Source organism: Phyllobates terribilis, unplaced genomic scaffold, assembly GCF_046119375.1.
Source record: "Phyllobates terribilis strain yellow unplaced genomic scaffold, ASM4611937v1 Scaffold_1__5_contigs__length_1240528914, whole genome shotgun sequence".
Lineage (NCBI taxonomy): Eukaryota > Metazoa > Chordata > Amphibia > Anura > Dendrobatidae > Phyllobates > Phyllobates terribilis.
Window position 1 is genome coordinate 598,902,201 of NW_027362761.1, and position 22,777 is coordinate 598,924,977.

The following is a 22,777-nucleotide window of genomic DNA, read 5'->3' on the forward strand; positions in this document are numbered from 1 at the left end:
TCACATGACGGTGACGTCACACAGGTCCTGTCAGCACACGGCGGTGCGGCTCTGCAGGTGGAGGTATGTGTGTGTACACTCCGCAGCGCCAGATTTGTAGAAATCCCATGTCCACTATGCGTCTCCGCACACACGGACATGCGGCGCGTCTTTCCAGACTGCAGGGTCTCTATTTCCTCCTGGGGGTCTGTATTCGGGCTTTCGACCTAACCTCTATGAGGAAAGTCCACATGTGGAAAAAAAAATGTTCGGGGCGCAGGTTGGGAGTCATGGTGTGCACATACTCTTAATGTCTCCCTCAGTGACTATGCGATTAGACCAGCATGTAGATCCCTCCGCCGCTGATGCTTCCTGTGGTCTCTGCGTGGGGTGTCACATGACAATAGTTGTCTCCAGCTGTCCTGTGCCGTACATGTAGGTATGGCCCCATCATCAGTGATCAGCTGCAGCAGTCCTGTGCCGTACATGTAGGTATCGCCTCTATGATAAGTGATCGGTCGCAGCGTTCCTGTGCCGAAGATGTATCGCCTCTATGATCAGCTGCAGCAGTCCTGTTCCGTACATATAGATATGGCCCCATCATCAGTGATCGGCTGCAGCAGTCCTGTACCTTGCATCTAGGTTTGCCCCTATGATCAGTGATCAGCTGCAGCGGTCCTATGGTGTACATCACCACCTCAGCATCTTTGATTGGATATAGCAGGACTGCAGGTTTCCTTCCGTGCACATGTAGCACCCCGAGGACTCGGCTGCTACAGGGGTATTGCACCTCAGACCAGAGGTGTGGTATTCCACTCCCGGGTAAGGATGGAGTGTGGAACTGGGCTCAGATAGCTGCATGCACCACACTCACCCCATTTCCGGGGGACAGATCAACGGTACTCCCACCAGATAGATGTGCAGGTACGACAGCTTCTGTCCCTGGCTGGAGTGGGAGGAATATCCTAGTGGTGTAGGAGCAGATAGGGGAGGGACTCTGGGCAGAGGTAGGAGCCCATTGGTTGCTCGTCACCTGGGCTCGGGTGTCAGAGGGAGTATATAAGGTGGGCACCATCTTAGGACAGGGTCTGGTCTGTTCAGAGAGGAGCTGAGCCAGAGAGGGCTGACAGGGAGCTGTGGCTCAGTCTGGGCCCAGCTCCAGAGTCAGGCCTGGAGTTGGGCCCTGAAGCTGAGAGAGGGAGAGAGAGCGAAGTCAGAGGAAGAAGGAACAGAAACACCAGGAAAGGCCCAGAGACGCAAGAGAGAGGGAACCCTGAGATCCCACGAAATAACGGGTGAAGGGTTGGCAGAACAGGGTGCCGGATCCCAAACTGGTGAAGGCCAATTATCCTTAGCCAGGAACCGGAGGTCGTGGACAAGTTTTGGCGCGACCCCTCGCCATATCTACCAGGAAGGCATACCATATAGGGTCAGGGAAACCGGGAAAGGTTTCACCACCAGAAGGCCCGAGGGAGCTGGACAAAGGTGGATCCCTGGTGGGGACGGCCAGTAGAAAGGAAGAGAGGGGAGCTCAGGACCACGCTCTGGAACTGCCTGGGAGTTAGCCGAGTCCCGCACCTGGTGGACGCAGCACGGCTCGGGTGGTCCTAGCTGTACACAAGGGACCTGATAAAGAACTGTGAGTAAAGCTGTGAAAACTGCAATTGCACGTCTCTGAGCTTCCTTGTCACACCACCACTACCACTATCATCTTTTCCTGCTTCATCAGCTGCCCTGAGGCTATACCCCTCCCGTTGGGGGTTATACGATCCACGCTGCACATCCGTACCACCGGCCTCAGCGGACTGCCCTGCAGCGGCGGCTTCATAGCCGCATTCAACGGGTGGCGTAGTCGGACACTAATACCATCATATCAATAACGCCACTTAGTTTGACCACCCTGGGCACAGACCGGATCACCGCCACAAGGACTACTACCCCTATCGGATCCGGCTCCGGGTATTCCCCGCGTGCGCAACGCAGCACAATATGGCCCAGGGGGCGAGTCAACTTTGGCGTAGTCGGCAGGATTACGTGCCCGCAACCACCGGGTACTGCGTGCCTGAAGAAAAGTTCACATTTACCGCAAAAAGGAGTCTCCCGCCAATTCCAGAGGGTTCCCGCCATCGGACGCCATCTGGGGTCGTTTCCCGCCGTTTGCCCGCCATCTGCAGTTTTTGCCCGCCATCTGCGAAGTTTCCCGCCATCGGGAGACGATTCCCGCCATCTGAGACGATTTCCCGCCCTGGCAGAGCGGACGCCATTATGGGCGTGCCAGAGGGTGGCAAGAGACCACCTCCCATCGTGGGCGCGGTCCCAGAAGGGCGCCAAAAGCGGAGACCGCCCCCACCAGCCGAGACTACCACCATGGAAATGTCCATCAAAGTGGGGGGTTTGCCCCTGAAACTGACTGTCACTAAGTTGCCCCGGGACCACTCCCAAGGGGGGCGGATAGAGAACAAAACGGAGAAGATGGGTGCAGCCTGGAGAAGTCTGGACAGATCGCACCCGGGGATGGAGGAAGAGACAAGCAGTACCGACCCCGTGGTCCGGGGCCTGCTGCAGGCCGCCACCCCAGAAGGCCTGGTGGAAATCCTGGCACAGCTCCCCAGAGATCGGGAGCGTGCACAGACTGCGCTGGAGGCCTTGGCCCGGAAGATGGCCCGAGTACAGCAGGAAGCACTGGCCGAATGGGGAAGGGAGATGGCCCAGCAGGCTGGAACCCGCCAGCAGAGGACGCCACCCGCAACGTGGAGCATGTCTGCCCCTGAGGATGGTGCAGGAGGGACGAAGGCCGGAGACGACGCCGCGGAGGGAGCCGCAGGGATGGAAGCAGGTAATGGGGACGTCACCACCCCGAGCCCAGTAGCCGAAAGCCTGCCCCAGCTCCCCGTCGCAGAGCCTGAAGTCCCACTCACCGCGCCCGTTGCCGCACCGCCACTGCTCCCAACTAGGCCTCAAGCGGCCGGAGCCGCGGTCACGCCCCCTTCCGCGCCACGCCCCGACCCGGAGCGCGGCAAAACAGGAGGTGCCCCCGGCCTGGTCGCAAGGCCGAGTGCCTCCGGGCGCCGCGGTCTCCACGGCGTCCTCTACCTCCACAGTGCCATCGGCCTGGTCGCAAGGCCGAGTACCTCCAGGCGCCGCGGCCCCCACAGCGCCCTCCCCCCGGGAGGTGCCATACTTGGACCCAGGTAGGATGCCTCCGGCCTGGACGCAAGGCCGAATACCCCCGGGCGCTGCCGCCCTTACGGCGCCCTCAACCTCCACAGTGCCACCCCTGGGCGCCGATCTGTTTGCACAACATACCAGCCCGGACGGGCTGCCCTTCGTGTGGCCACCGGAGTACGTCAACCCCCGACTCCGGAAGGAACGGCCCCTGTGCGAGCCTCTGATCCCGGCTCCGGCGCCCGTCAAAATTGTCCCGCTCTCGTTGGAGGACGCCCAATTTGCATGGGATCCGACCGGTGAGGACCTCATGGGGTTCACCAAGGAAACCCGGGCGGCCGCAGCCCGGCGTGAGGAGTGCTGCCGTCAACAGCTAGAGGTCTTTGGGAGAGAACGGCGAGAGAGGCGGATCCGCGAGGAACAGCTGCAGGTCCAAAGCGCGGAGCAGAAACGCCGGGCCCGACGAAACCCCCGTGCGGCCCACGGTCCCCGCGCCAACGGGACCGTAATAAAGTTCCAGTTGGAGCATGGCTGGGGCTTTATCCGGGATCACCGAACCCCCGGCGACGTCTTTGTCACCCGCAGGGATGTCGAGAGCCACCTGCCGGAGGGACACCGCGGACGTGACCTCTACCCGGGTGATGAGGTCACCTTCACCCGGCATCAGTGTGCCAAAGGACCGTACGCCCTTCACGTACACCGGCTGACTGAGGAGGAGATACAGTATGAGGAAAGCCAAGAGGACCCGGACGGGTCTGAAGACTACCCTCAGGAAGGAGCACGAAGAGGACACCATTATTAGAGAGTGGTAAAGAAGGACTGTATATAGTTACCCGTCGGGGTACAAGAACTGTCGTAAAATTGGTGATTATGTGAACTGTTACCTGTGTGCCCCTAATCCCTTACCAGGCTGAGGACTGTGAGCAGCCATTCCCCTATCCCCACTGGCCGAGGACTGAGAGCGGCCACCCTGTAAATAGTTGCGCTTCTTAAGGCGCCCCCTACTGGTTTTATAGAGGAACTGCGTTTCTACTTTAGAACTAGAGACTGTTGCACTTTACCTGGTCACAAGTTGCATGGTGGCCAGAGATCAAGAACGTGTTGGTCAAGAATGTTTTATATGCCAAAAGTTTTATATAATGTTTTATACCTGTAACGTTAAGAGAAAGAAGAAAAGAGTACCTCCCATAAAGGGATGAGTTGTTGGTTAACGTCTTATATGTGAGTGCACTTTAAAAATTTTGTATGTTGTAATTTGCTTTTGCTCTATTCCAGCCCGAGGACGTGCTGTGGTTTACCAGGGGGGAATGTAGCACCCCGAGGACTCGGCTGCTACAGGGGTATTGCACCTCAGACCAGAGGTGTGGTATTCCACTCCCGGGTAAGGATGGAGTGTGGAACTGGGCTCAGATAGCTGCATGCACCACACTCACCCCATTTCCGGGGGACAGATCAACGGTACTCCCACCAGATAGATGTGCAGGTACGACAGCTTCTGTCCCTGGCTGGAGTGGGGGGGGGGGGAATATCCTAGTGGTGTAGGAGCAGATAGGGGAGGGACTCTGGGCAGAGGTAGGAGCCCATTGGTTGCTCGTCACCTGGGCTCGGGTGTCAGAGGGAGTATATAAGGTGGGCACCATCTTAGGACAGGGTCTGGTCTGTTCAGAGAGGAGCTGAGCCAGAGAGGGCTGACAGGGAGCTGTGGCTCAGTCTGGGCCCAGCTCCAGAGTCAGGCCTGGAGTGGAGGCCTGAAGCTGAGAGAGGGAGAGAGAGCGAAGTCAGAGGAAGAAGGAACAGAAACACCAGGAAAGGCCCAGAGACGCAAGAGAGAGGGAACCCTGAGATCCCACGAAATAACGGGTGAAGGGTTGGCAGAACAGGGTGCCGGATCCCAAACTGGTGAAGGCCAATTATCCTTAGCCAGGAACCGGAGGTCGTGGACAAGTTTTGGCGCGACCCCTCGCCATATCTACCAGGAAGGCATACCATATAGGGTCAGGGAAACCGGGAAAGGTTTCACCACCAGAAGGCCCGAGGGAGCTGGACAAAGGTGGATCCCTGGTGGGGACGGCCAGTAGAAAGGAAGAGAGGGGAGCTCAGGACCACGCTCTGGAACTGCCTGGGAGTTGGCCGAGTCCCGCACCTGGTGGACACAGCACGGCTCGGGTGGTCCTAGCTGTACACAAGGGACCTGATAAAGAACTGTGAGTAAAGCTGTGAAAACTGCAATTGCACGTCTCTGAGCTTCCTTGTCACACCACCACTACCACTATCATCTTTTCCTGCTTCATCAGCTGCCCTGAGGCTATACCCCTCCCGTTGGGGGTTATACCATCCACGCTGCACATCCGTACCACCGGCCTCAGCGGACTGCCCTGCAGCGCGGCTTCATAGCCGCATTCAACGGGTGGCGTAGTCGGACACTAATACCATCATATCAATAACGCCACTTAGTTTGACCACCCTGGGCACGGACCGGATCACCGCCACAAGGACTACTACCCCTATCGGATCCGGCTCCGGGTATTCCCCGCGTGCGCAACGCAGCACAATATGGCCCAGGGGGTGAGTCACACAGTCGGCTGCTCTTACATTCTTCGAGAGCAGGGCTCCTGGGTGAGCGCTGCTCTGGCAGATGTGGAGACTCATATTAGAGCTCTGGAGGAGCAAAATGCAACATGGAGGGCGAGTGACGACATGGAGGGTGGAGAAGTCAGAGAAGCATGCTGCTCCCTGAGCGAGGGGACGACATGGAGGGTGGAGAAGTCAGAGGAGCCTGCTGCTCCCTGAGCGAGGGGACGACATGGAGGGTGGAGAAGTCAGAGGAGCGTGCTGCTCCCTGAGCGAGGAGACGACATGGAGGGTGAAGAGGTCAGAGGAGCGTGCTGATCCCTGAGCGAGGGGACGACATGGAGGGTGAAGAGGTCAGAGGAGCGTGCTGATCCCTGAGCGAGGGGACGACATGGAGGGTGAAGAGGTCAGAGGAGCGTGCTGATCCCTGAGCGAGGGGACGACATGGAGGGTGGAGAGGTCAGAGGAGCATGCTGATCCCTGAGCGAGGGGACGACATGGAGGGTGAAGAGGTCAGAGGAGCGTGCTGCTCCCTGAGCGAGGAGACGACATGGAGGGTGAAGAGGTCAGAGGAGCGTGCTGATCCCTGAGCGAGGGGACGACATGGAGGGTGAAGAGGTCAGAGGAGCGTGCTGCTCCCTGAGCGAGGGGACGACATGGAGGGTGAAGAGGTCAGAGGAGCGTGCTGCTCCCTGAGCGAGGGGACGACATGGAAGGTGGAGAAGTCAGAGGAGCCTGCTGCTCCCAGAGCGAGGGGACGACATGGAGGGTGGAGAAGTCAGAGGAGCCTGCTGCTCCCTGAGCGAGGGGACGACATGGAGGGTGGAGAAGTTCGAGGGGCACGCTGCTCCCTGAGCGAGGGGACGACATGGAGGGTGGAGAAGTCAGAGGAGCGTGCTGATCCCTGAGCGAGGGGATGACATGGAGGGTGGAGAGGTCAGAGGAGCGTGCTGCTCCCTGAGCGAGGAGACGACATGGAGGGTGGAGAGGTCAGAGGAGCGTGCTGCTCCCTGAGCGAGGGGAAGACATGGAGGGTGGAGAGGTCAGAGGAGCATGCTGATCCCTGAGCGAGGAGATGACATGAAGGGTGGAGAGGTCAGAGGAGCGTGCTGCTCCCTGAGCGAGGGGACGACATGGAGGGTGAAGAGGTCAGAGGAGCGTGCTGATCCCTGAGCGAGGAGACGACATGGAGGGTGGAGAGGTCAGAGGAGCGTGCTTCTTCCTGAGCGAGGGGAAGACATGGAGGGTGGAGAGGTCAGAGGAGCGTGCTGATCCCTGAGCGAGGGGACGACATAGAGGGTGAAGAGGTCAGAGGAGCGTGCTGATCCCTGAGCGAGGAGACGACATGGAGGGTGGAGAGGTCAGAGGAGCGTGCTTCTTCCTGAGCGAGGGGAAGACATGGAGGGTGGAGAGGTCAGAGGAGCGTGCTGATCCCTGATCGAGAGCACGACATGAAGGGTGGAGAAGTCAGAGGAGCCTGCTGCTCCCTGAGCGAGAGGACGATATGGAGGGTGGAGAAGTCAGAGGAGCCTGCTGCTCCCTGAGCGAGGGGACGACATGGAGGGTGGAGAAGTCAGAGGAGCGTGATGCTCCCAGAGCGAGGGGACTACATGGAGGGTGGAGAAGTCAGAGGAGCCTGCTGCTCCCTGAGCGAGAGGACGATATGGAGGGTGGAGAAGTCAGAGGAGCCTGCTGCTCCCTGAGCGAGGGGACGACATGGAGGGTGGAGAAGTCAGAGGAGCGTGATGCTCCCTGAGCGAGGGGACGACATGGAAGGTGGAGAAGTCAGAGGAGCGTGATGCTCCCTGAGCGAGGTGACGACATGGAAGGTGGAGAAGTCAGAGGAGCGTGCTGCTCCCTGAGCGAGGGGACGACATGGAGGGTGGAGAAGTCAGAGGAGCCTGCTGCTCCCTGAGCGAGGGGACGACATGGAAGGTGGAGAAGTTCGAGGAGCACGCTGCTCCCTGAGCGAGGGGACGACATGGAGGGTGGAGAAGTCAGAGGAGCGTCCTGATCCCTGAGCGAGGGGACGACATGAAGGGTGGAGAAGTCAGAGGAGCCTGCTGATCCCTGAGCTAGGAGACGACATGGAGGGTGGAGTGGTCAGAGGAGCGTGCTGCTCCCTGAGCGAGGGGACGACATGGAGGGTGAAGAGGTCAGAGGAGCATGCTGATCCCTGAGCGAGGAGACGACATGGAGGGTGGAGAGGTCAGAGGAGCGTGCTTCTTCCTGAGCGAGGGGAAGACATGGAGGGTGGAGAGGTCAGAGGAGCTTGCTAATCCCTGATTGAGAGGACGACATGGAGGGTGGTGAAGTCAGAGGAGCGTGCTGCTCCCAGAGCGAGGGGACGACATGGAGGGTGGAGAAGTCAGAGGAGCCTGCTGCTCCCTGAGCGAGGGGACGACATGGAGGGTGGAGAAGTCAGAGGAGCGTGCTGCTCCCTGAGCGAGGGGACGACATGGAGGGTGGAGAAGTCAGAGGAGCCTGCTGCTCCCTGAGCGAGGGGACGACATGGAGGGTGGAGAAGTCAGAGGAGCGTGCTGCTCCCTGAGCGAGGAGACGACATGGAGGGTGGAGAGGTCAGAGGAGCCTGCTGCTCCCTGAGCGAGGGGACGACATGGAGGGTGGAGAAGTCAGAGGAGCCTGCTGCTCCCTGAGCGAGGGGACGACATGGAGGGTGGAGAAGTCAGAGGAGCCTGCTGCTCCCTGAGCGAGGGGACGACATGGAGGGTGGAGAAGTCAGAGGAGCCTGCTGCTCCCTGAGCGAGGGGACGACATGGAAGGTGGAGAAGTCAGAGGAGAGTGCTGCTCCCTGAGCGAGGGGACGACATGGAGGGTGGAGAAGTCAGAGGAGCCTGCTGCTCCCTGAGCGAGGGGACGACATGGAAGGTGGAGAAGTCAGAGGAGAGTGCTGCTCCCTGAGCGAGGGGACAACATGGAGGGTGGAGAAGTCAGAGGAGCCTGCTGATCCCTGAGCGAGGGGACGACATGGAGGGTGAAGAGGTCAGAGGAGCGTGCTGCTCCCTGAGCGAGGAGACGACATGGAGGGTGGAGAGGTCAGAGGAGCCTGCTGCTCCCTGAGCGAGGAGACGACATGGAGGGTGAAGAGGTCAGAGGAGCCTGCTGCTCCCTGAGCGAGGGGACGACATGGAGGGTGGAGAAGTCAGAGGAGCGTGCTGATCCCTGAGCGAGGAGACGACATGGAGGGTGGAGAGGTCAGAGGAGCGTGCTGATCCCTGAGCGAGGAGACGACATGGAGGGTGGAGAGGTCAGAGGAGCGTGCTGATCCCTGAGCGAGGAGACGACATGGAGGGTGGAGAGGTCAGAGCAGCGTGCTTCTCCGTGAGTGAGGGGAAGACATGGAGGGTGGAGAAGTCCGGACAAGCAATGTTGGAATATTGTCTGAGCCGTGTGTGACATAGGAAAGACAACACTAAATGCACGGCTTAAAGGGGTTGTTCACTTTCAGTAGATTAAATTTACTGGCCTGTCCCGGCGACTCTCCTCTGCTGCTCCCAGTGTCTGGCATTGGCTGCAGCGCTCACATCAACAGCGTGGCAGCCAATCAGTGAGCTCAGCGTCTCTGAAGGCGGTGTACTGTCTTGCTGAAGAGCAGAAGGGGGATTAAAACTAGGAGAATCACTTCTAGAGACGGATCGGGGTATTAACCTGCGTGCACCATATACTCTAGTGCACATATGTAAAACTCTGGTCCACAGGTTGAGTATATTTAACCCGTGACGCCGGGCAGGTCCCCCGAGTATATTTGACCCGCGATCGCACTCTCAACTATATCAGCATCCTAGATGCCAATATAGTTGAAAGCCATGATGGAGGAGAGAGCGCCAGCTGACTCTCCCTCTCCCATGATTCCCCCTCTGTGTCTGACATCTCAGCGCAGCGGGCGCAATGACGTCATTACAACATGCCCTTTGTACCGATATGTGCAGAGGATCTGAAGACACCATGAAGAGACCGGAGGAGTGGGGAGAGATGAGTATTTATTTATTTTTTAAGGTGGGGCCCATTTTATTGTATTGAGCAATATGTGGGGCCCATTATACTGTATGGAGCAATTTGTGGGGCCCATTATACTGTATGGAGCAATATGTGGGGCCCATTATACTGTATGGAACACTATGTGGGGCCATTATACTATATGGAGTGCTATGTGGGGCCAATTATACTGTATGGAGAACTATGTGGGGCCATTATACTGTATAGAGCACTATGTGGGGCCATAATTCTGTATGGAGCACTATGTGGGGCCCATTATACTGTATGGAGGGCTATGTGGGGCCCATTATACTGTATGGAGGGCTATGTGGGGCCCATTATACTGTATGGAGGGCTATGTGGGGCCCATTATACTGTATGGAGGGCTATGTGGGGCCCATTATACTGTATGGAGGGCTATGTGGGGCCCATTATACTGTATGGAGGGCTATGTGGGGCCATTATACTGTATGGAGCGCTATGTGGGGCCATTATACTGTATGGAGGGCTATGTGAGGACCATTATACTGTATGGAGGACTATGTGGGGCCATTATACTGTATGGAGGGCTATGTGAGGCGATTATACTGTATGGAGGACTATGTGGGGCCCATTATACTGTATGGAGCGCTATGTGGGGCCATTATACTGTATGGAGCACTATGTGGGGCCATTATACTGTATGGAGCACTATGTGGGGCCATTATACTGTATGGAGGGCTGTGTGGAGATTACAGTTGGAGAATGATACTGTGATGTGGACACCATTCTTTGTCAGGGGGATTGAGGGAGGGGGTACAGTAGGGTCATCATACCATACGTGTGGAGGGTACTTTGGAGGGATTCACTGTGGAGGTATCGTACTGTGTTTTAGGGCACTTTTGCTTGCATCACACTTCATTATCTGTATCATTCAAAGTTTTTATCCTTTATTATTACTTATTTATATTAGCCCATTGGGCCATCTGCTTTTTACTGCTCTTACAGAACATATTATATTATTCTAAGATCTATTAATTACTATTACGTTATTAATTACGAGTAAAATGTACTTTATTCGTAGGACAGCCCCTTTAAGTTTTTTTCCATATGAAAAGTTAATCATTATATTTGATGGTGAGAAAAAAACGTCCTCAATTGTAGACCTTTTTTTTTAATAAATATCAAGGTTGGCCACGACTTTATCCAAGCTTTTAATTTTGACCTTTTGTGTATACTGCAGGCATCTTATGCTCTTTGGGGAGTAAAGCTAGGAGAGTCTCTTGTAGAGGAGGATCTGGGTGTAATATTCTGCAGGCATCTTATGCTCTATGGGGAGTAAAGCTAGGAGAGTCTCTTGTAGAGGAGGATCTGGGTGTAATATTCTGCAGGCATGCTATGCTCTATGGGGAGTAAAGCTAGGAGAGTCTCTTGTAGAGGAGGATCTGGGTGTAATATTCTGCAGGCATGCTATGCTCTATGGGGAGTAAAGCTAGGAGAGTCTCTTGTAGAGAAGGATCTGGGTGTAATATTCTGCAGGCATCTTATGCTCTATGGGGAGTAAAGCTAGGAGAGTCTCTTGTAGAGAAGGATCTGGGTGTAATATTCTGCAGGCATGCTATGCTCTATGGGGAGTAAAGCTAGGAGAGTCACTTGTAGAGGAGGATCTGGGTGTAATATTCTGCAGGCATGTTATATGCTCTTTGGGGAGTAAAGTTAGGAGAGTCACTTGTAGAGAAGGATCTGGGTGTAATATTCTGCAGGCACCTTATGCTCTATGGGGAGTAAAGCTAGGAGAGTCTCTTGTAGAGAAGGATCTGGGTGTAATATTCTGCAGGCATGTTATATGCTCTTTGGGGAGTAAAGTTAGGAGAGTCACTTGTAGAGAAGGATCTGGGTGTAATATTCTGCAGGCACCTTATGCTCTATGGGGAGTAAAGCTAGGAGAGTCACTTGTAGAGGAGGATCTGGGTGTAATATTCTGCAGGCATGTTATATGCTCTTTGGGGAGTAAAGTTAGGAGAGTCACTTGTAGAGAAGGATCTGGGTGTAATATTCTGCAGGCACCTTATGCTCTATGGGGAGTAAAGCTAGGAGAGTCTCTTGTAGAGAAGGATCTGGGTGTAATATTCTGCAGGCATGTTATATGCTCTTTGGGGAGTAAAGTTAGGAGAGTCACTTGTAGAGAAGGATCTGGGTGTAATATTCTGCAGGCACCTTATGCTCTATGGGGAGTAAAGCTAGGAGAGTCACCTGTAGAGGAGGATCTGGGTGTAATATTCTGCAGGCATGCTATGCTCTATGGGGAGTAAAGCTAGGAGAGTCACTTGTAGAGAAGGATCTGGGTGTAATATTCTGCAGGCATGTTATATGCTCTTTGGGGAGTAAAGTTAGGAGAGTCACTTGTAGAGAAGGATCTGGGTGTAATATTCTGCAGGCACCTTATGCTCTATGGGGAGTAAAGCTAGAAGAGTCACTTGTAGAGAAGGATCTGGGTGTACTTAGAGATCATAAACTAAGTAACAGCGTGCAAGGTCAATCAGCTGCTTCTATGGCCAGCAGGATACTGTCATGTAATAAAAGGTAAAAACTCGCGGACAGACACATGATACTGCCCCATTACAAAGCGTTATTGCATCCTCATCTGCAATACGCAGTTCCGTTCTGGATCCCAGTTTACAGAAAGGAGGACGTCCTGGAGCTAAGAACGAAGAGCCACACAAGTGATGAGGGGCATGGAGGATCTTAGTTATGAGGAAGGATTCCATTTATTTATTCTTGAGAAGGGAAATAAGGGAGGAACTGGTTAACTTATACAAGTACATAAATGGCTCAAACAAAAATATGGTCACAAGCTGTTTCACGTGAACCCCTCAAAAGATTAGGGGGCGCTCCCTCCACCTGGAGAATGAAAGGTTTAATCCCCAGAGGAAACAAGGCTTCATTACCATAAGATCTATAAATCTGGAATAGTCGACCTGAGGAGTCGGCCATAGTGGGAAATTTAGATGGTTTCAAAAAGGCTTAGATGTTTTTAAGAAGAATAATTGTGTAAAGTTCTTTGCTGATTGTTTGGTCCAGTGGATGAACAGTTGGAAACAGAAGGGAACGTTGAGGTTTTCCGGGGCGGATCGTGCATTGTGGTTGTGCACGCAGCCCTTCTTTTTATATTTCTCATCTCTCGGTTGGACTTGATGGACATTTGTCTTTTTTCAACCATATCTATGTGCCGTACATATCAGCATAACCACCCTGACCAGTGATTAATACATCAATCTTATGAAAGCGCGTGACATGCCGTGACCTCAGACATGGAGGAATTGTCTTAGGCCATGGCCCCACTATCAGAATTTGTTCAATATTTTTTCTCAGGAGTGGGAGCCAAAACCAGGAGTGGGTGATAAATGCAGAATTGGTGGCTTATTTCTATTATACCTTTTCTCTGATTGCTCCCTCACAATGGGGAGTGTGGTCTGGAAGCAGGAGGACTGGAGCATCGGTCTCAGCCGAGACGTCAAATGGAGGACACCAGGTGGGTATATATCTGTATAATGTATAGTCAAGCTCCAGTGCCAGGGTGGAGGGCCGCTTTAAAAAGCTATTCAACTCAAGCAGAAACAATACATTGTCTACAATAACATTATTTGAAATATTTCCTCATTATCTCTAGTACATATTTTTTTACATGCTGCATAATTTTCTCATCTCTTTCTTGCCAGGATGAATAGGGACAAAAATAAGATGGTGGAGAAGATATTAAATCTCATCCAAGAGATAATCTTCCTTCTTACCGGAGAGGTGAGAGGTTGTGATGTCATCACATGACATCATTATCTATGGGAATAACAGGTGATATGACCGGAGAGGTGAGAGGTTGTGATGTCATCACATGACATCATTATCTATGGGAATAACAGGTTATATGACCGGAGAGGTGAGAGGTTGTGATGTCATCACATGACATCATTATCTATGGGAATAACAGGTGATATGACCGGAGAGGTGAGAGGTTGTGATGTCATCACATGACATCATTATCTATGGGAATAACAGGTGATATGACCGGAGAGGTGAGAGGTTGTGATGTCATCACATGACATCATTATCTATAGGAATAACAGGTGATATGACCGGAGAGGTGAGAGGTTGTGATGTCATCACATGACATCATTATCTATGGGAATAACAGGTGATATGACCGGAGAGGTGAGAGGTTGTGATGTCATCACATGACATCATTATCTATGGGAATAACAGGAGATATGACCGGAGAGGTGAGAGGTTGTGATGTCATCACATGACATCATTATCTATAGGAATAACAGATGATATGACCGGAGAGGTGAGAGGTTGTGATGTCATCACATGACATCATTATCTATGGGAATAACAGGTGATATGATCGGAGAGGTGATGGACTCTGGAAATGTCTGTAGTGATATTATTAATGTCTCCACACTCAGGATTACACAGTAGTGAAGAAGACCTCTAGTGATCGCTGTCTGGCCCCAGTGTCTGAAGGACGGGGAGGAACCCTGAGCCCAATCCCGGGGCCTCCACCTCACCCCCGGATACATGAGGACATCAATGACCAGAAGATCCTAGAACTCACCAACAAGATGATTGAGCTGCTGACTGGAGAGGTGACACTGCTGGGAATGCTGGGACATTATACAGGACGGCACTGGAGGATTCTGGGTGATGACGGTATCATTGTGTGTGTCAGGTTCCTATAAGGTGTCAGGACGTCACCGTCTATTTCTCCATGGAGGAGTGGGAGTATCTAGAAGGACACAAGGATCGGTACAAGGAGGTGATGATGGAGGAGCACCGGCCCCGCACATCACCAGGTAATAGACAGGACTAAATCCACACGGCCTATAATTCTCTGTATGTAATAATGATGTCAGTCCTGTCTGTGTCTCCTGCAGGTCTCTCCAGTAAGAGGACAACCCCAGAGAGATGTCCCGCTACTCCTCCTGCACAGGACCATCAGGTAGATGGAGATCTCCCCTATGATGTGTAGACGGCTGTGACCTCCTTGTGTTCAGTCTTGTCTTCTCCTCCAGTATTAGATGTTTTATACTTGTGTAATGAGAGCGATGGAGACGGCAGGATCACAGCTGACCACAGACATGTCCGGATCTTCTCACCATTATTCCCGGGGACTTCTCCAATCATCGGGGTCTTTTACAATATTTGTTTTGCAGCTTTTGGATCCGGATAAAGATCTGAACAATATTAATGCTCCAGAGAGAAATGTGAGGGGCGATCAGCGGTGTAAAGAGGAGACCCCTACAGATAACCGCCCAGGTGAGTAGTGACCGCGGGAAAAGATGAGAAGTCACAGATTCCTCTCATTCTCAGATTCTACTATTTCACTAAATGCAAATATTTTACTTTATAAGGGATACAGACGCTTTTAGAGCTTTGTTTTTTTAGTAAAATGCATGTATTTGGGTGTAAAAATAATTTTTACAATTGTTTCATAAATCATGCCGGCCCGTTTGCTTGTTCCTTTGTGGTTCCACCGTCTGATGCGGTTTTGGTTGAGTTGTGTTGATGGCTCCTCCGTGCTCGTATACTGTTAGACAGAAATCGTCGAAAGCTGCCAATTATTGACTGCTCTTACTCCTCCTCCATTCCATGTTCCTTCCTCTACCCTGAATATATGCCCAATCATCCGCTCGTGTATTTAACCTTGTCTAGTTGCTGGTGGTAAAGTCACTGCTGTACCACGTAGCGATTTCCACTGCCTTTCGGCAATTGATGGTGTGTGCAAAGCCCTGACACCGGATACTCAGCCACTGTTTCTTGTTCATGAAAGCTGCCGATGCCTTATACTTTTACGTGATGGAGAACATCGACCACTTCTTGGAATTGTCATTGTGCGCTCCACCTCGTGGAGGAGAATCTATGACCAGGAAGAGTACATGTCTTTCACGGCCGCCTGGATCGATGTTTTGTGCAGCAGCAGTGATGATGACCACCACAACGCGGCTGTCTGTCTATTTATGTTCCATACTGAGCTGCTGCTACCACTGCCGCTACATATTTGCCCATCTTGCCTGTCCTTCGTGTCCTTTACTGCACTGCCTCAAGTGCTGCTGCCCTTGCAAAGCTGGAAATTTGTTGTTTGTCCATTATGATTTATACTGTACTGCTGCCACTGCCACTATACATTTGCACATCTCTTGCCTGTCCATCATGTCTCGTACTGCACTGCTGCTGTTGCAACTGCCCCTACAAAGCTGAAAATCTGCTGTCTGGCCATTATGTCCCATACTGTCATTGTGCACCATTGACACATAAAGCAGCTGCCACTACCATAACTACTACACAGCCAGACATCTCTTGCCTGTCCATCATGTTCTAGACCAGGGATCACCAACCTGTGGTTTGGGAGCCACATGATGCTCGTGGGCCCATGATGTGTGGCTCGTGGCTCTGTTGCTTGGTGCATTACCATCAGGTCTAGCAAACAACTAAAAAGATCAGCTGTCCAGATGGCGAGGTTTTTTTTGTAAGTAGCCAGATCTGGATGCACATATACTGCAGAGGAAAACTGCAAACGAACAGTCTGGTGGCCTCATATCTACTGGTCCTGGCTTTAAGGTCTAGAAATAATGGGATTTTAAGTGAATAGGACAAAGCTGCAATACCCAGTACAAACTGCTATTAAATGTAAGACATGCGGCTTCATGGAGCATTTTTACCAATACACATAGATCGTCATTATTAATAATCTGGGGGAAAAAAACCTTTAATGACAGTTATAAAATCTAACTATTGATTTTAATGTTTTAATATTTAAAAATGATAAAATCTGTTTTTTTTATTTTTTGACAGATGATTGTGGTATTATTATACAGCATACATATGACGAGCATGCCTGTATCCCAGATATACCCTCAGCCCTTCACATCCAAGATCTGTCATCTGCTCCTTCTAAACAAGACCTATCTCCTGATTCACCGCAGGATGTGGAGCAAAATAGAAGCCACAGAATGGGTATTAAATGTGAAAGAAGTCACACAGGGGAGAAGCCGTATTCATGCCCAGAATGTGGGAAATGTTTCACTCAGAATTCATCCCTGCTTAGCCATCAGAAAACTCACACGGGAGCAAAGCCTTTTGTATGTTTAGAATGTGGGAAATGTTACAGCAGTAAATCAACTCTTGTTGAACATCTAAGAACTCACACAGGGGAGAAGCCGTACTCATGTCCAGAATGTGCGAAATGTTTTACTAGGAAGTCACAGCTTGTTACACATCTAAAAACTCACACAGGGGAGAAGCCATTTTCATGTTCAGAATGTGGGAAATGTTTTACCCAGAAATCAGATCTTGTCAGACATCAGAGAATTCACACAGGGGAGAAGCCATATTCATGTTCTCTATGTAGAAAATGTTTTAACCAAAAGTCCCTTCTAATAGCACATGAAAGAACTCACACAGGAAAACCGTTTTTATGTCCAGAATGTGGGAAATCTTTTATCCATAAATCAAATCTTTGGCAACATCAGAAAACTCACACAGGGGAGAAGCCGTACTCATGTTTAGAATGTGGGAAATGCTTTACCCAAAGATCGCTTCTTCTTAGACATGAAAGAATTCACACAGGGGAGAAGCCATTTTCATGCTCCCTATGTGGAAAGTGCTTTAACCAAAAGACCGTCCTAATTACACATCAGAGAACTCACACCGAAAAAAACATTTTCATGTCTGGAATGTGGGAAATGTTTTATCTACACAAAAAATCTTTTTAAGCATCAAAGAACTCACATGGCAGAGAAGCCATTTTTAAATTATTTCATTGAGACACCGTACCAGAAAAGTCTATGACATTGTTACTATATGTAGGAACGTAACCCATGCTAAAGGGCAGTGTTCATGCTCAATGTCGGCCTCCAGATGTCGTCACTACTTATGGGCATCCAGATTGCGTGGCAGGTGCCAACAATGCTAGAACAGCGTCCTCACCGGAGGTGAGTATAGGTGTTATTATTTTACATGGGGGAAATATAGTGATTGAGAAGGAGATATCCAAGTAATGGACAACCCTTTTAAATGGCCGCAGATTGCCTACAAGTTTGATGATGGTTGGTTTACGTAGGACACGCTGATTTTTAAGCAAGCTCAAAAATAATTTCACAGACGAATCAGCATTTTGCTCATTCGTCAGGTATTTGGCAGCCGGTTTACACTGCCCCATTACTGGAAAATTAGTATTTCTGGGAATGCTCAGTCCGGGTATTCGCGTAGTGTCAATGCATCAAGGAATCATGATATTAAAGGCTCATTGAGATGTCCGAACATGGCCTGCAAGTGTGTGACCTGCAGCTCTCCTGACCCAAGCGTCACAGCTTCGTATGAGTCAGTCACGATCAGGTCAGGGGACCCGCGGCCAGTCCATGCATTGCAATCCAAGATGGGACCGAGATCCCAGGACTTCTGAATAATCCTTTAGCACTGATGACCTAATCTTAGGATAGGTCATCAATGTCTGATTGGTCGGGATCCGACACCCAGCACCTCCGCCTATCATATGTCATCGATGTCGGCGGCCGCCAACTGGAAATACTCCCTTGCGGAGCTGGCTGTCTTCTGATAGTGGCCGCCGCAGGGTACTACACATCCACCTCCTATTCATTTGAATAGGAGACGGATGTGCAGTACCAAGCCTCAGCCACTATCAGAAGACAGAGCAGCTCCACAAGTGAGTATTTACGGCCACCGATGACAGCTGATCGGCGGGCATGCCCGGTGTCGGACCCCAACCGATCAGACATTGACCTATCCTAAGGATGCTAAAGTAGTGGACAACCTCTTGTGCTGCTGTGATCTTTCCAATTATTTAATCTTGCAGGGTGAAAACGTTGTAACTGCAAAACCGCGCAGCCATTAATATCCGCCTCATGGTCTTGTAGTTGTAACTGCTGAGTCCCTGCAAGGCAAATTGATCGTGGAAAGACTGCAGCGGTTTACAGCTGCAGCATGATCGCGGTGTGTGAACGCAGCCTAAAAACGAATAGTTAATACATACTCTTGTTGCTAAGAGGATTTGGTTTTAATTGGAGCTCTTCCACAGGATTTTGCAATCAATGACGTTATATTAGGATGGTTTTCACACTGTGTTTGGTTCACATACGAAGTCCCACCGCCGGGTCTCCTGAGCTGAGCTACAGTAATTGCCTCCTCTGTGATTCTATACAAATGTCAAAATCTAATCTAATAAAACAGAAAAAAGTCACAAGGTTTGTGCAAAAATTATCTCTGGCAAAATTTGCCACCTCTCGCTCCAGAAAAGTGGAGAACAGCTTTTAATAAATTCCCCCCCAATGTGTTTTAGCTGATGAGGCTTTCCTCCTAGAACGTCAGAAGTATTGACCTGTCCTATATGAGCGCTGCTAAACCAGGGCGGTTTTCAGTTAGGGAAAATTAGATGTAAAAAGTTAAATAATGTTTTGAGTTGTTTTCCTGTGGTGTTGGATTAAATGTTCACTGTCATTTTAAACAGCGTATTCTCATTTACTGTAGATAAGACGTCGGTAGACGAGCATGAGAACCATAACTGGTTTGCTTCACACCTGAAAAACCTCGGTAAAGTGGCCACCACTAGGTTTCCCTTCATCTTCCTACTGTTAATTCTATTGGTGTGTGCCATTGTTTGGGCTTACTTTGCTCTCTAGATCCTTTTAGAGCATACATGTCAAACTCTGGCCCGTGGACGATTTATATTTGGCCCACGACACCAGAACCATTAACACTGTGTGGGGCTCATTATTCTGTGTGGAGGACTATGTGGGGCTCATTCTGTATGGAGGACTGTGTGGGACCCGTTATTCTGTGTGGAGGACTATGTGGGACCCGTTATTTATTCTGTGAGGAGGACTATGTGGGACCCGTTATTTATTCTGTGTCGAGGACTATGTGGGACCCGTTATTTATTCTGTGTCGAGGACTATGTGGGACCCGTTATTTATTCTGTGAGGAGGACTATGTGGGACCCGTTATTTATTCTGTGTGGAGGACTATGTGGGACCCGTTATTTATTCTGTGTGGAGGACTATGTGGGACCCGTTATTTATTCTGTGAGGAGGACTATGTGGGACCCGTTATTTATTCTGTGAGGAGGACTATGTGGGACCCGTTATTTATTCCGTGTGGAGGTCTATGTGGGACCCTTTATTCTGTGTGGAGGACTATGTGGGACCCGTTATTCTGTGTGGAGGACTATGTGGGACCCGTTATTCTGTGTGGAGGACTATGTGGGACCCTTTATTTATTCTGTGTGGAGGACTATGTGGGACCCTTTATTTATTCTGTGTGGAGGACTATGTGGGACCCTTTATTTATTCTGTGTGGAGGACTATGTGGGACCCTTTATTTATTCTGTGTGGAGGACTATGTGGGACCCTTTATTTATTCTGTGTGGAGGACTATGTGGGACCCTTTATTTATTCTGTGTGGAGGACTATGTGGGACCCTTTATTTATTCTGTGTGGAGGACTATGTGGGACCCGTTATTCTGTGTGGAGGACTATGTGGGACCCTTTATTCTGTGTGGAGGACTATGTGGGATCCGTTATTCTGTGTGGAGGGTTGATGATGATGCTGTTTTAACTGTTAAAGCTTGGTGAAATGTGTGCAGTCTCTGCCTTGACTGTATTGTGTAACCTCTCTGATAGAGATGAGCAAGACTTTTAAAATTTTAATTCACTGTTTTTCATAGATTTTTTTTTTTTCTCCAAAATGACTTTTGCAGTTAATCATAAACTGCAGCAAAGCCTCCAACTGACCAGAAAAGACATATAACATTCTGAGGTCTACTAGGACTGTAGCCAACTCCTTTCAAGCATTTATGGCCTAAATAGTTTTAACGTGACCTCAGCATAACTAAGTATGGGTAAATGGATGATAACCAATAATCTGTTAATATCATACTGCACTAACAGACTTCTAATGCATTTTTAAAATAAAATAAAAAATGTTCAAAAATTATCCCCAGTGGTGGTCTAAAAATTATCCCGGTTTAAGTAGTAGTAAATAGGTTTGTTGTATTTTAAAAGAAGCTAGAGCTCTTTTTTTTTTTCTTAACCTTCCAAAAAGTATCCCTTTTTTGAGAGCAGCAGTAGGTTTGTTGTTTGAAAATAGAAGAAGCAAAATGTTACCCTTTATCCAAAAATTATACCTTTTATCGGAGCAGTTTCAGATTGATTTACCCTGTGCAGGGTCGAGTTTCCATAAGAAGTACAGTATGGCTATAGAACACAATTGACAAGCAGATTTGTGTGGGTGTCTATCAACACTGGTGGCACAAGTGGCAGCACCTGCACAGTATAGCAAATAATGTAACAGGCGAAGCGATGTCCAGCTGTGTAGGACCAGCGCTGTCTGCCCCAGCAGCAGTTGCATGTAAGGGGGTGCTCTGTGGAAAATGAGGTTCCTCAGCATTGTGCAACATTTGTGACCGGAGGTTGCCACCTACTGTCCAAACTGAGCCCAGCAGAACCAAAGGATGGGAGAAGTGTTTCGGGAATGTTATGGAGACCCTCTTTGTTTTAAGGAGAACTTTGGAATAGACAGCAAAGGGTCTTCACATTGCCAGTGAGATTCAAATACTTAATCGATGAAGGAAGAGAGACAGAGTACATGCGCCATGCATTGTCAGCAGGTAGAGTCTTCCGTGTGGCAACAAAGACTCACCATATTTATTAGCTAGACAAAAAGGAAATACAATTGTTAACTGAACAGGAAACCGAAATTAGACTATCAGTAGTAAACATACTTCCCTTGGCCCAACGTAAAACCTTCTCAGGGACTTCACAGGAAACCAGTATCTTAATCAGACATTCCGCAATCTAAGTCTTACACTAAAACTTCAGACATAGAATAGTTTATATAAATTGATTTTCTAAATTAATAATGAATCTAGATATTAAAAAAAATCAACCGTAACCGGAAGGATGGCTTTAAAGAGCGCACCAAGTCAGGTGACACTTGTGGTGCAGTTAACCGATATAAAAAGCCAGAGTGACGAGATGGGAAGTTAGTTGGCGCCAACGAGTGAAATCAGTGGGGCATCTGCGCAGAGGGAAGCCGCTGGGACGCACTTGGAAAACAAGACAGGTGGGACGTCTTGCGCGAGATTCGGATGACACCAGTTAAGGCCAGGGATCTAGACTAATTCGGTCAAGACCGGAGACATTTGGAGTTGCCAAGAGGAACCTACCGGTCGCCTGGCACCATGGAAACTCTCGGAGAGGCCAGGGTGGGACCCTTGGGTCTCCTGGTTTTGTACCTCGAGGGACTGCTAGCTTCCTAAGCTTGCAGCTACCTTCTCTCTGTGGGGGCCCGCCAGAAGCGGGGGCCACTGGTTGAGGTAGTCGGCCCTGGAAGTCTCCAAAGTCGCAGCTGTTCTATCCCAGGTGTGCGGAGAAGGAAGGGTGAGACTGTGTAATGTTCCACCATCTTGGGTATTTGCTGGGACTGTTCTGTGTGTTTATTGTCCACTTTGTGGTTCAGTAAAGTATTACCACACTGTTTTACCCTCAACTCTGCGTTGTCTGAGTAGCGTTACGCCCACGGAAGACCCTGGGTCTTCACAACTTGTATCCCTTGTAATAATTGATTCCTTGCAAAATTAACCTATTAGTTTCTGTGGTAAACGAATAAATAGTTTAGTTGGTCACTTCTGCCTTGTCCTTGTCTGTGTGTTGCATACTAGTAACCTGTTTACAAGCAAAGTACAGATTAAAGCTATCAAGATCGAGCACGTAATAAAAAGCAGAAATTAACAGCCTTCCAAAAATCACTTAGAAGACAGTTACTAATATTACGGTTTGCTGCTATAGAGAATTTACCGTGTAACTTCAAGAATCTTAAACAGCTGCAGATCATCACCATAAAACACCCATCAATACTTCACATCAGTCTTACGAAAGAATATAAACTCTACTCGAAAAACTGGTGTCATATATATAACCTGCAAATAGGCAGAATATGTACATAATATATATTATTTAAAGTTCTATTTAAAACAGTCAGAGGTTGTATTCTCCGTTTTTATACGTCTCACGCTAGC

The 22,777-nt window shown here is 50.1% G+C and overlaps 1 protein-coding gene across 1 annotated transcript; it reads left to right on the forward strand.

The window, feature by feature from the left end:
* Positions 1 to 2: 2 nt before the first annotated feature.
* LOC141275472 (uncharacterized) lies at positions 3 to 18,341 on the forward strand. The gene is made up of 8 exons (XM_073686392.1): positions 3 to 63; positions 13,063 to 13,222; positions 13,410 to 13,488; positions 14,154 to 14,333; positions 14,417 to 14,540; positions 14,622 to 14,686; positions 14,901 to 15,003; positions 16,540 to 18,341. Exons 2-8 carry the CDS (start codon positions 13,209 to 13,211, stop codon positions 17,457 to 17,459), a joined length of 1,485 nt encoding a protein of 494 aa, XP_073542493.1. The 5' UTR covers positions 3 to 63; positions 13,063 to 13,208; the 3' UTR covers positions 17,460 to 18,341.
* The last annotated feature ends 4,436 nt before the right edge of the window (positions 18,342 to 22,777 follow it).